Raw genomic sequence first — 13,477 nt, 5'->3', positions numbered from 1 at the left:
AGGGTGATGGAAACTTCATACTTACTTTTCCTGTACGGTGAAGGTCATGGAAGCACTTCCTGCACTGCATCCACGTCCGGCGGGTGACTCCCTGAGAGTTCACCTCTGCAGTCACCTCCATCCATGCAGCCCTGGTCTCTTTGGGAGGCCTCTTCCTCCCTGAGCTAGGGAAGAGGACCTCCCTGTGGGCCCTAACCCTATCCACCAATGTCTGCAGTGACGTCTCATCAAATTTGGCGGCAGCTCAGCCTCTGCTGCTCGCAGCAGCTAGTGCAGGCTCCTCTGCCATTCTGTACGACTGGTTGGGAAGCCTGCAGAGGTTGAAAAGCTTGCTGGACACTTTAAAAGCACCACGAATGATGACATCATAATGTGGGGCTTTCTGACTGGAAATGGACAATTAACAAGGGTGCCCACACGCTGGAAATAACTTGGCCAATTGAGGGAAAATTGCGTGCAGCTGGCTGACCCATTTAGATTCGTGTCGGAACCCGACATTCGGGGAACCCGACAATTCCCCACACCTGCGGGAAAATCGGCCCCAGTGTGTCTGTGTTCCATTGCTGACTGACATCACATGAGCTTCGCCAGCGCTCTGAGGTAGCGCCTCGCTCCTCGGCCTTTGCGCCTTAAGACAGGTGTGAAGTGTCTGATTAGCGCTCCAATCACCTCCAGGGGCGATAAAAGCCAAGTTTGCTGGCGGAGGCGATAATTAGCGCCAGGCACTAAACATTGCGCACGGCCGATAATGGCGCCCCAAACAGGGCATACTGAATTTTTCCCCCTTGCACTATACATATTATAAGAGTTCCCCAAACACATACTTCAGGAGAATTCTGTTTCAAGTTTCAAAACTTTCAAGATTTACTGGCACAACTTTGAACAATAACAAAATTTCCGATCATGATCATGATTGAATCGAAAATAAATTCTGAGTTAATGTTCTGAGCCTCTCTTCTGGCTACTTGATGATCTTGTTACAGCATTTCAAAATGGTTCAGGTTGAAGAAGACAAACTTAAAGAGTATTTGCTTGAGTTTATACTATACCCTAGGGAACTTTTTTGCATCCTGTAGGAAGTGCTGAGAAGGGATTTGATAGCCTCAAGTGCTCATAAGATTGGGAAACTAATTGGGACTTTATAATTATCTAATCTAATCTAATCCAAGCCTGATGTTCTGGAGCAAAATTAAGAAGCTACAAACATCAACAAATTGGAACAAAAATTAGAATACAAATCTAATTTCAAAGGCTACTCATGCAAGTGATTGACAAATTCAGTGAGTAAAACTGCAGATTGCATTGCAGTTTTTAATTCTGACTCAGGCACCTCTGGCTGAGAATCAACAATTCAAATATTAGGACTCAGTGTCAAAAGGAACTTCTTTAAATTAATTCCTAGGTATTTTCTTTGTGCAAGTTTTTGATATTCAAACCGGTTCTATGCATTTAACATGAAGTTTCATAAGAAGATAAAAGAATTCTTAGGAGTAGGAAAAGGCTCAACCCTTTTCGATAGCTCAGCCCCACCTGTCCATCTGCTAATTGACGGGTACGGTAGTCTCATGGTTATGTTACAGGATTAGTAATCCAGAGAATGTAAATTTAAATCCCACCGTGGCAGTTTGAAAATTTGAATTCAGTTTAAAAAATGTGGAATCAAAAAGCTGTTACCAGTCCATGAAGCTGTTGGATTGTTGTAAATTCCCAACTGGTTCAGTAATGTCCTTTATGGAAGGAAACCTGCCGTCCTTACCTAGTCTGGCCTATATGTTGACTCCAGTCCCACACCAATGTGGTTCAATCCTAACTGCCTTCTGAAATGGCCTAACAAGCCACTCAGCTGTTTCAAACTGCTACATACAATGGTTCAAGAAGGAGGCCCACCACCACCTTCTCAGGCCAACTGAGGATGGCTAACAAATGCCAGCCCTTGCCACGACTTCCATATTGCAAGACGGAATTTTAAAAATTCCCTCAATTCCTTCTCTCTCTAGGAATGCATCGGATTTTCTCTTGAACCCATTTATCTATCCACTTCAAATGCATTCCCTGATATCGTATTCCACATTTCTATTTGAGTCGGTCTAGTGCAAAGTGGTTGCAATTCATACTGACTTTATTATACCTTTACCTTTTACAGGCAAGTAGTCCTACAACAGGAACAGCTCCCAGGAGCCAGTCACGTACATCTGTCAGCCCTTCTTCTCAGGACATTTGCAGGTATGCGAGTCTAGGCAATGCAGCAGTGTTTATGTATTTTGTTAGTTAGGTATCATTTTGAATTATATCTACCTCCTTGTGTCTGTTTATCTCTAGTCTCAGTCTCAGCTTGTCTTCATTATGTTTCATTTGTTTGTTTTTTCTACTTCATCGGTATATGATATAACTGCTTATATAATTACTAATTCATTTTGTTTTCATTTTTTTTGCCATGTCTGTCATGCTCTCCTTTCATCTTCTCTTCTCGACTTTCCACTTTCCATCTCTGCATGCTGTGCTTAGATCTACTGCCCGTTGTGAAGATGGTGACACATATTCAACTCCTGTCATGGCGCTCAACAATCCCAGCAGGGATTCTGGTAAGAAACGTGTAAAGAGAAGAATTAGAAAGCAAAGGGAACTCTGTGAAAGATGCGAGCATTTGCTTGATCACACCAAGCATCCCGAAAAGCAGTCCAGGTCTTTTTGTGCAAAAACAAACAGATATGGCAGGAATGATTCTGATTCATCATCAGATGAAAATCACTGGGCTCAAATCAGAAGACGAAGTTCAGAAAGGATGAGGGCTTCCAAAAAGGGCAGGAGGAAGAAGAAATTTCACAAAGAATTGGAGAAAGCATCAGATTCTCCTCTTCCAGCCCTGCTGTCAGTAGACTCTGAAAATGAATGGGGTAAGACAAGGATTGACCCAATTCCCACCTGTAGCAATCAAGCAATAATCCGAGAAAGAGAAAGGATGCCCCATAATAAGGCAACGTGGTTTTCATTGTCTTCAATATCTTCTTTTGACACAAAGAATTCCTCAAGGAAAAGTGTGCAAAACAACGGAATGTCAATAAAAAAGGGCTCTGAAAATTCCTCATCTGTTGAAGCTGAAGAGATCATGAAAGAATCCAGTGAGAAAAGCATCAGTGCACTACCTCTACTCGAGGGTGGAACAGCTATCAATTCAGAGCTTGATGGGAGTGCTAATCCTACCCAACCTCAGACTGTAGCTGATTGGCCTGATGATGGGGAAGTCTGCAGGTTGGTCTATAACCACTAATGAAAGCCAATGGTATTCGTATTTACATTACATGTCATTCAATGTCAAAAGTATACTCAAAATGTTTATTTTTATCCACAGGTTAATCAGTTTGTCTTGTATCATATTAAAAAGTTGTGTTTGCGCCCCATTTGTTATGCCTATTGGAAAGACACCCTGATAGATTTTCAGAAAATTACTGACAATTTTTTTATTCATACATGGATGTGGGCGCCGCTGGCAAGGCCAGCATTTATTGCCAATGTCTAATTGCCCTTGAGAAGGTGGTGGTGAGCCCCTTCTTGAACCGCTGCAGTCCGTGTGGTGAAGGTACTCCCACAGTGCTGTTAGGTAGGGAGTTCCAGGATTTTGACCCAGCGACGATGAAGGATCGGCGATATCTTTCCAAATCAGGATGGTGTGTGACTTGGAGGGGAACTTGCAGATGGTGGTGTTCCCATGCACCTGCTGCCCTTGTCCTTCTAGGTGGTAGAGGTCGCGGGTTTGGAAGGTGCTGTCGAAGAAGCCTTGGCGAGTTGCTGCAGTGCATCTTGTAGATGGTACACACTACAGCCACGGTGGTGGAGGGAGTGAATGTTTAAGGTGGTGGATGGGGTGCCAATCAAGCGAACTGCTTTGTCCTGGATGGTGTCGAGCTTCTTGAGTGTTGTTGGAGCTGCACTCATCCAGGCAAGTGGAGAGTATTCCATCACACTTCTGACTTGTGCCTTGTAGATGGTGGAAAGACTTTGAGGAATCAGGAGGTGAGACACTCGCCACAGAATATCCAGCCTCTGACTTGCTCTTGTAGCCTTAGTATTTACGTGACTGGTCCAGTTAAGTTTCTGGTCAATGGTGACCCCCCAGCATGTTGATGGTGGGGGATTTGGCAATGGTAATGCCATTGAAGGGGTGATGATTAGACTCTCTCTTGTAGGAGATAGTAATTGCCTGGCACTTCTGTGGTGCCAATGTTACTTGCCACTTATCAGCCCAAGCCTGAATGACGTCCATGTCTTGCTGCATGCGGGCACGGATATCTTCATTATCTGAGGAGTAGCGAATGGAACTAAACACCTTGCAATCATTGGCAATCATCCCCAATTCTGATCTTATGATGGAGGGAAGGTCATTGATGAAGCAGCAGAAGATGGTTGGGCCTAGGACACTTCCCTGAGGAACTCCTGAAGTGATGTCCTGGGGCTGTGACAATTTACCTCCAACAACCACAACCATCTTGCTTTGTGTTAGGTATGACTCCAACCAGTGGAGAGTTTTCATCCTGATTCCCATTGACTTTAATTTTACTAGGGCTCTTTCATGCCACACTCAGTCAAATGCTGCCTTGATGTCAAAGGCAGTCACTCTCACCTCACCTCTGGAATTCAGCTATTTTGTCCATGTTTGGACCAAGGCTGTAAGGAGGTCTGGAGATGAATGGTCCTGGTGGAACCCAAACTGAGCATCAGTGAGCAGGTTATTGGTGAGTAAGTGCTGCTTGATTGCACTGTCGACAACACCTTCCATGACTTTGTTTATGATTGGGAGTAGACTGATGGGGCGGTAATTGGCCAGATTGGATTGTCCTGCTTTTTGTGGACAGGACACAAACTTTTGACATTGTCGGGTAGATGCCAGTGTTGTAGCTCTACTAGAACAGCTTGGCTAGAGGCGCGGCTAGTTCTGGAGCACAAATCTTCAGCACAACAGCTGGGATGTTGTCAGGGCTGTATCCAGTGCACTCAGCCATTTCTTGATATCACGTGGAGTGAATCAAATTGGCTGAAGACTGACTTCTGTGATGGGGACCTCAGCAGGAGGTCAACATGGATCATCCACTTGGCAATTCCGGCTGAAGATGGTTGCGAACGCTTCAGCCTTGACTTTTGCATTCACGTGCTGGGTTCTGCTATCATTAAGGATGGGGATGTTCATGCAGCCTCCTCCTCCTGTTAGTTGTTTACTTGTCCACCATTATTCACAACTGGATGTGGCAGGACCACAGAGCTTTGATCTGATCTGTTGGTTGTGGGATTGCATAGCTCTGTCTATAGCATGCTGTTTCCATTATTTAGCATGCAGGTAGTCCTGTGTTGTAGCTTCACCGGGTTGGCATTTCATTTTTAGGTATGCCTGGTGCTGCTCTCGGCATGCTCTTCCACACTCCTCATTGAACCAGGGTTGGTCCCCTGGCTTGATGTTAAAGGTAGAGTGAGGGATATGCCGGGCCATGAGGTTACAAATTGTGGTAGAATACAATTCTGCTGCTGCTGATGGCCCACAGTGCCTCATGGTTGCCCAGTTTTGAGCTGCTAGATCTGTTCTGAATCTATCCCATTTAGCACAGTGGTAGGGCCACACAACACGATGGAGGGTGTCCTCAGTTTGAAGACGGGACTTTGTCTCCACAATGACTGTGCGGTGGTCACTGCTACCAATACTGTCATGGACAGATGCATCTGAAACAGGTAAATTGGTGAGGACGAGGTCAAGTAGGTTTTTCCCTCGTGTTGGTTCTCTCAGCATCTGCCGCAGGCCCAGTCGGGCTGCTATGTCCTTCAGGAGTTGGCTAGCTCGGTCAGCTTGGTGCTACCGAGCCACTCTTGGTGATAGACATTGAAGTCCCCCATGCAAAGTACATTCTGTGCCCTTGCTACCCTCAGTGCTTCTTCCAAGTTGTGTTCCACATGGAGGAGTACTGATTCATCAGCTGAGGGAGGGCGGTAGTGCGTACTCAGCAAGAGGTTTCCTTGCCCATGCTTGACCTGAAGCCACCTCTGGTGGGTCTATCCTGTCGGTGGGATAGAACATACCCAGGGATGGTGATGGAGGAGTCTGGGATGTTGGCTGAGAGGTTTGATTCTGTGAGTATGACTGTGGCAGGCTGTTTCTTGACAAGTCTGTGGGACAGCTCTCCCAATTTTGGCACAAGTCCCCAGACGTTAGTGAGGAGGACTTTGCAGGGTCGACTGGGCTGGGTGTGTATTTGCTGTGTCCGGTGCCTAGGTCGATGCCGGGTGGTCCATTGGTTTTATTCTTAGTATACTTCTCTGTAGTGGTTTGGTACAACTGACTGGCTTATTAGGCCATTTCAGTGGGCAGTTAAGAGTCAACCACATTGCTGTGGGGCTAGAGTCACATATAGGCCAGACCAGGTAAGAATGGCAGATTTCCTTCCCTAAAGGACATTAGTGAACCAGATGGGTTTTTACAACAAGCCAGTAGTTTCATGGTGACCATTACTGATACTAGCTTTTTATTCCAGAATTTTTTAATTAACTGAATTTCAGTCCCCAGCTGCCGTGGTGGGATTTGATCTCATGTATCTGGATCATTAGTCCAGGCCTCTGGATTATTAGTCCAGGACTGTGAAATTTCAAATACAATGATGTCCACATAAGCAAATTAAATGATAAAAAATATTTTTTTTAATTTTTTGTTATTGTTCATTTAATTGATCCTAGTTTAACACAAGTCTTTATATTCAAATTCCTGATATACAAAGAATAAAGTAACAGTAATTATTGGAAAATGTCTTATGTGGAAGTCAAATGGTTTTAAATAATACAATTTATATTGGAGAAAAAGCTTTAAATGTAATAGTTACAAACTGAAATGTGCTGCAGGTCCATCAAAAATATTACACTATAAAAACTTTTATCAGAAATCCATGCATGTAGTATTTTTTCAAGATTGAAGTATTTGCATGTCTTAAGATCTCACTGTAGGTAAAATATATATTAAAGTGCTTTTGCATCCTTCATTTGTTTTCATGTATAGTGGCTCAAGTTGTGACCTCAGTAATTCGGGGGGGGGGTGGGGTGGGGGTTGACTGCAGGAAGTTTGTACACCTGCTCCTCAAGATGTATTTCCATTCACACATATGTCCACTGATGCATTGTTATGCATGAATACTACTTCTCCCTCATCCTATGAAATATATAGCATCATGGCCTAGAAATTCAGTTGTTTGCGCCAGCCGCTAGCGCCTTAGGAGGAGGAGATGTGGGGCGCTAGGCGGCTAGCGGCCGGGCGCAGCGCAATCTGCGCCTCTCCCCAACTTCAGTAAAGATTTAGCGGCGGCGCAAAGCCTTTGCGCGCGCTCAGCTGCGCGCGCAGATCCTGACGTCATTTCATCGTGCAACGCCCTTTGTGCGCCCAAAACCGGAAATTCAGTGGCGCCGGCCTATTGTGCGCCTGGCGCCACTAGCAACTGGTAGAGGGGAATGGTTCCCAATCGCTGCGGGGCGCGGGGGGCGCTATTTAAAGGGGACTCCTCCTGCCGTATAAGTGGCAGCCATTTTGTGCCAATCCCTCTGTGTGAGAGACGGATATTTGGAGAGAGACAAAGGCAGAGAGCTTTCTGCTTTGACTCAGCGCTCGCACAGGTACTTGTGGCTTCAGGCCAGAGCTTTGCACTTGGATTTCACTTTCAGTGCCATAGCCTTGAGTCGCCACATATAATGGGGGCTGCAATGGGTGGAAACGTTGGCTTTCTGCATTGCATTCAAAGGGATCAGAGACGCCGTGAGAGAGTGCCAGTCATGGCCAGATGGAGATTGGCCAGCAGGCGTCGGCACAGGAGGCCTTACCCACCCAGGGTATACCGCCAGCAGTTCTCATATCTGAACATGTCTGAGGAGCAGTGTGTTCGGAGGATGCGATTCAGAAGGGAGGTGGTCACTGAGATCTGCCACCTGCTTCGCAGAGATCTGCAGCCACAGCTGAGGAGCAGGACGTCTCTGTCGGTGGCAGTGAAGGTGACGGTGGCTCTCAACTTCGATGCCACTGGCTCCTTCCAATCCGCTACTGGGGACATTGCCAACATCTCCCAGTTCGCAGAACATTGCTGTATCCGCCAGGTGAACAATGCCCTTTTCAGAAGGAGACGTCAGTACATCTCCTTCCCCATGACCCTGGACAAGCAGCAAGAGCGTGCAATCGGATTTGGAAGAATAGCGGGCTTCCCCATGGTTGAGGGCGTAGAACTGATGAACCAGCAATGGTCAGGCCTTGCTTCAGGGCTGCAGTGTGCAGGGCATGGCAGCCAAACAAGTCGACCCTTCCCCTTTAAGAGCTGACCGGCGCCAGCGTGTCTGCCTTCATTGAGCAACTCGCCGCACCTGCGCTGCGCCCATCCTCGGCGTTAGCGCCCCGGATCGCCGGCTTAGCGCCTAATGATAGTCGTGCATCGCCTGCTTTAGCGCAGCAGCAACCTCTTGGGGCGATGCAACTGAATATCGGCGAAGGTGGCGCGAAGTTGCGCTGGGCGCAAACTTTAGCGGCCGCCCGGCTGTAGCGCCCCAAACGTGGCTATACTGAATTTCTAGGCCCATATCTCTTCATGGATGCTTACTCTAGCATCAGTTGCTTCTGTTTTTATTCTATAATCTTTACAAATTAAAGATAATCTTGCCTCTGTTTGGGTGCTTGGCTAAGGGTTCCAGATTGTCTCTGTTAGTTTTAAAAATTCAAATTGGTTGCAGGGAAGCTTTTTCTATCACAAATGATCATGACCTGGTCTCTGTTGCTCTTAGTGCACTCTACACATTTACGTTCATTTTAACTGTGCCACAGTTAGCATCCTGGTGCATTGAGAGTGGCACTTGTCAATTCTGTTGATTTAGTCATCAAGAGCAAGGAATGAGGATAATTGCATCTTACCCAAAGCTGGGGTGTTGCGTCAGAACTATCAAATGGCTTTTGATCAAACCTGCCTTAATTTGGTATTCCCAAATTCATGAAGTTTCTAATCTTTGGTATGGCCAGATATATATCTAAGTAAGAGGAAAAGGGCTTTCCTTGAATGAGCTATATCTGGTGGATCAGGTGTAGTTACTTTTCACTCTTGTGGGAAATGTTTACTTACTACACAAAAGTTTTAACAGGTAAGGTAGGCAGTCTGTCTAACACAAATCTCTTACAAGACTTCTCACTACCCAAAACGTCAAAATCAAACCAAAGGTAGAGCCAATAAGAGGGCACTTTGAGCACCTGTGTCTTGCTTTATTTGCAGCAAAGAGCCAACATGACCATCATTTCTTACCAGCAGTAAGTGAGTATCTGTATGGGAATTTTTGTTGAGGTTTGTGGATTGGAGACTCTCACAAGAGGATACTTCCACTGAGCATTTGTAGTCTTGTTGGTTTGGAAGTACAACCGTACTTGTTAACTGATGCCACAATGCAAGTGAATTATTTGAAGCTCTTTAATGGTGATGTTCTCGACTGCAACCTGTAACAGTGTGGTACTAAGAGCTCCTGTGCCAGTGGGTAGGAAAGGGAAAACTTTCAATTTCACTACTTTGTCAAAAATTTAGAAAAAATATTTAGAATGAATCTACAGAATTTCAGTAGAGAGAAATGTTGTGGATAGTGACTTCGATTGATAACATAGTTATCTTCCATAGTTCTCAAAGATTTATACTTCCACATAGCAATCAGAGAAACCCATACGGAATTCTTGCAGTTCCAGGTGTTAGAGGATTACCACCACTGCCAGATGACTCTTTGTGATTCTGTCTGTATCGAGCAATGACCTATCTGTGGTGGTGCCCACTTTTGTCTAAAAATGTGGGATTTTAAGCCTTGAACAACTGGTTGATGCAAGTACCCTCCAAAATGGAAATATGCTATTTCTTTTCACCTTTTCTACCATTTTTTGCACTCTTCCCCTCCTCTTTTTCTGAAGAGATTTAGGGTGAATTTCCACATAGTGAGTTGCTCCACTGTTATATCATTAACAATAGATTTGTGCCTGCCAGTGGTAAGGAGAGGTATTTGCATGAGTTTACTGGGTCAGACCATTTGCACACTCATTGGAGTAGTGATTGGTGTAAGTCCCATGTAAAATGAGTGTAATCCTTTGTGCAGGCTCTGAGGGCAATCTCCAGGGATGTGGCAGGCATGACTCTGAAGTCTGTAGCTCTCATTTGTGACAACACTACAGAACTTTTGGGCTCGATTTTACCAGGCCTGAGGAAGCGGGTTTGGAGGCATGTGAGTTGTCAAAATTGCAAAAAATGGCGATCGGGCCCGGTCCTGCCTCCATCCCACCTCTGAGCAATTTTCCCACATTCGTGTTTTCAGAGCCCATTTTCATCCCGCCTCCAAGAGGCAGGATAGGCACTTAAGGCCCTTAACAACCACTTAATTGCCTCTATAATCCCATTTTGCGAGGCCTTTCTGATTTTTAGACATTTCCCCCATCCTACACGCCTCCTCTGGAACACACCAGGTAATCCTGGCGGCCTCACAATTGGATTGCTTACTAACAGCTGCAGCTCCACCATTACAAAGGAGTTTTCACCAATGATCACTTGCAGGTGGCAGAACTTTGTTGTCTCAGGTCTGGGGGAGCTTTTAGCAGACATACTCATTGTTGTGGAAGTTTGGAGCCTGACACCCATCTCCAGTGTGACCTGCTGGGAAACCCCTCTCCCCACCTTGACTGAGCCCTTCCTCAACTGAGGCATATACCAGAAACCTGGTGAACATTTATTTCCTTTCCTCCTGGACATCAGATTCATATAGTAGTTCTCCCAATCATCGGCTGTAATTTTGGCAACAGAGCAATGTAAACCCTGAAAGACACTATAAATGCGTTTATGCTGTTTTGGCAGGTTTTCCGGATGATCGGGAGAACTCTCGTGGAAATTCAACTCCTATGCCTCAGATGCTTACTGCATTAACTAATTGAGCCATTAGGGGAAACAAATGGCATAATATCCCCAGCTTCATGCTGTTAGATCCGTGATTCTGAGGGTATGCTGTTATTCAATAACCACACGGATGCTGTAACTTAACAATAAACAGGTATTTACTGGAGGAGGGCAGTCTCAAGACTGGGGGTACAGAGGCATGCGCAAAGCTTATATACAGGTGTGGTCACTGCCGGTACTACAGTATACAGGAGCTGTAAAAGTAGTTCTGTCTTAAAGGCACATACACTACAATTCCTCCCCTTTTAGATTAGTAGTACCCCTAATATTCAAATAACAATTAACACTTTAACATGTACATTAAACAACAATAGTCCATTTATAGATTCAGTCTTTGGGGCGGCTTCCTGACCCTTTCGGGATAGCACCTTTCCTGAGGTTCTTGTTCTTGGTGCAGAGGCAATTCTGACCCCTTTTCATCGGGTAGTTCATCGGGTTCCACTGCTACTGGTTCTGAGGTAGATGCTACCAGTATGTCGGGTTCATCCCCAGGTACTCGAGACATGGGGTTGACGTGTTCCTGTGACGCTAAGATCTGATCGATGTGGCGTCTCACAATGTTCTCCCCGACATCCACTGTGTACATTAATGGCCCCTGCCTTGTGCATATCGTTCCGGGTTGCCATTTCTCTGTTCGATAGTCACGGGCCAAGACTGGTTGCCCTACATTGAAGCTCCTTGTCGGCTTCTCATTGATGTGCTGAAATTGTTTGTCCTCAACATTTCTTCGCACATTTGGTCTGAGCAAGTCCAGACGAGATCTCAACCTTCGGTTAAAGAACATCATGGCCGGGGTCTGGTTGGTAACTGCATGTGTCGCGTTTCAGTAGGCTAATAAGAAATTGTCCATCTTATGCTGTAGTGGAATTTCATCGTCGCACATGGCCTTTATCGCCTTCTTAAAGGTTTGTACGAACCTCTCAGCCAGTCCATTTGTGGCTGGATGAGACGGGGCGGATGTGTAATGCCTTACCCCATTCCTTCTCATAAATTTTTGAAACTCTTTGGACACAAACTGTGGTCCATTATCAGAGCAAATCTTCTCTGGCAAACCGTTTCTGCCAAATATGGTCCGTAGGACTGCAATCGTTTTCTCTGTAGTGGTTGAAGACATTTTTATCACCTCAGGCCACTTTGAATGAGCATCCACTGCTATTAAGAACATCGAGTCCATGAATGGACCAGCGAAATCAATATGCACCCGTTGCCATGGAGAGGAGGGCCACTCCCATGGGTGTAGAGGGGCATGTGGTGGTGCATTTTGGACCTTCTGGCATCCTAAGCAGCTCTTAGATAGGTCTTCGATTTGTTGATCGATTCCCGGCCACCAGACATAAGCCCTAGCAAGGCTTTTCATTTTCACTCCCCCGAGATGACCTTCATGTAGCTCATTTAGCACTCTCTCCCTTAACTTGGGTGGAATCACCACTCTGGATCCACACATCACTGTCCCCTGGCATACTGGCAGCTGTTCTCTTCTGGGTGAGAATGCTGGCAACAGTGAGTCGCCATGTGTTGGCCATCCCCTCACCATCAAATCATATACTCGAGACAGCGTCGGATCATTGCGGGTCTCCTTCTCTATATCCGCGTTCGTTACTGGCAATCGTTCAATTATTGACGAATAAAATATCTCGATAGGGTCCACTGCTGGTGCTTCCTCCACAGTAGGCAGTGGCAGGCGCGATAGCCCATCAGCGTTCCCATGCTGTTTCGTGCCTTTATATTCTATTTCATATTGATTCACCCCTAGAAACAGGGACCATCTTTGTAACCGTTGTGCAGTCATCACTGGAACGCCCTTCTTAGGATTAAAGATGGAGACAAGTGGTTGGTGGTCAGTCAGCAAGGTGAACTTCTGCCCATGCAGATAGTGGTTGAATTTTTTTACTCCCCATACTAGGCTGAGGGCCTCCCTGTCAATCTGGGCGTAGTTGCGCTCGGCTGAGGTTAGTAACCGAGACGCAAAGGCTACTGGCCTCTCCAACCCGTCTGGGAATTTGTGCGACAGCACCGCTCCAATACCATAGGGTGATGCATCACATGCCAAACGAATTGGTAGTGCTGGGTTGAAATGGGCCAACACCTCTTTTGATGTGATCAATTCTTTACACTTCTGGAAAGCTCGTCTACGTCCGTCATCCCACTTCCATGGTACCCCTGTTTGCAGTAGGGTGTTCAGTGGGTGTAATACCGTGGACAAATTTGGTAAGAACTTGTGGTAGTAGTTTACCAGCCCGAGGAACGACCTCAGTTGTGACACATTTTCCGGTGCTGGAGCCTTGACTACTGCCTCAATCTTTTCAGGGGACTTATGTAACCCCTCTTCATCGATGACGTGGCCACAATACGAGATCTGTTTCTGGAAAAACTCGCACTTGTGGCGATTAGCTCGTAGCCCATACTCCTTTAATCTGGTGAGTACCTTCCCCAAGTTGGCGAGGTGATCACTGTCATTTTCACCCGTGACCAAGATGTCATCCCAATAACACTGGGTCCCTGGAATCCCT

At 45.9% G+C, this 13,477-nt stretch overlaps 1 protein-coding gene across 7 annotated transcripts in view; it reads left to right on the top strand.

Moving 5' to 3' along the window:
• Positions 1-13,477, top strand: part of LOC147122795 (E3 ubiquitin-protein ligase MARCHF1-like) — an 881,994-nt gene that overhangs the window by 780,403 nt on the left and 88,114 nt on the right. For 5 of the 7 annotated variants that reach the window (XM_086010972.1, XM_086010963.1, XM_086010955.1 and 2 more), the window contains 2 exons: positions 2,144-2,223; positions 2,506-3,249. In XM_086010972.1, coding sequence (XP_085867098.1) covers positions 2,144-2,223; positions 2,506-3,249 — 824 coding nt within the window. The remainder of the gene's footprint in view (positions 1-2,143; positions 2,224-2,505; positions 3,250-13,477) is intronic. The other 2 variants (XM_086010991.1, XM_086010999.1) reach the window with 1 other exon arrangement.

This window comes from Somniosus microcephalus, chromosome 2 (assembly GCF_052327205.1).
Source record: "Somniosus microcephalus isolate GS21.2 chromosome 2, FLI_Smic_1.0, whole genome shotgun sequence".
Lineage (NCBI taxonomy): Eukaryota > Metazoa > Chordata > Chondrichthyes > Squaliformes > Somniosidae > Somniosus > Somniosus microcephalus.
This window is presented reverse-complemented; position numbering and strand designations above follow the sequence as displayed.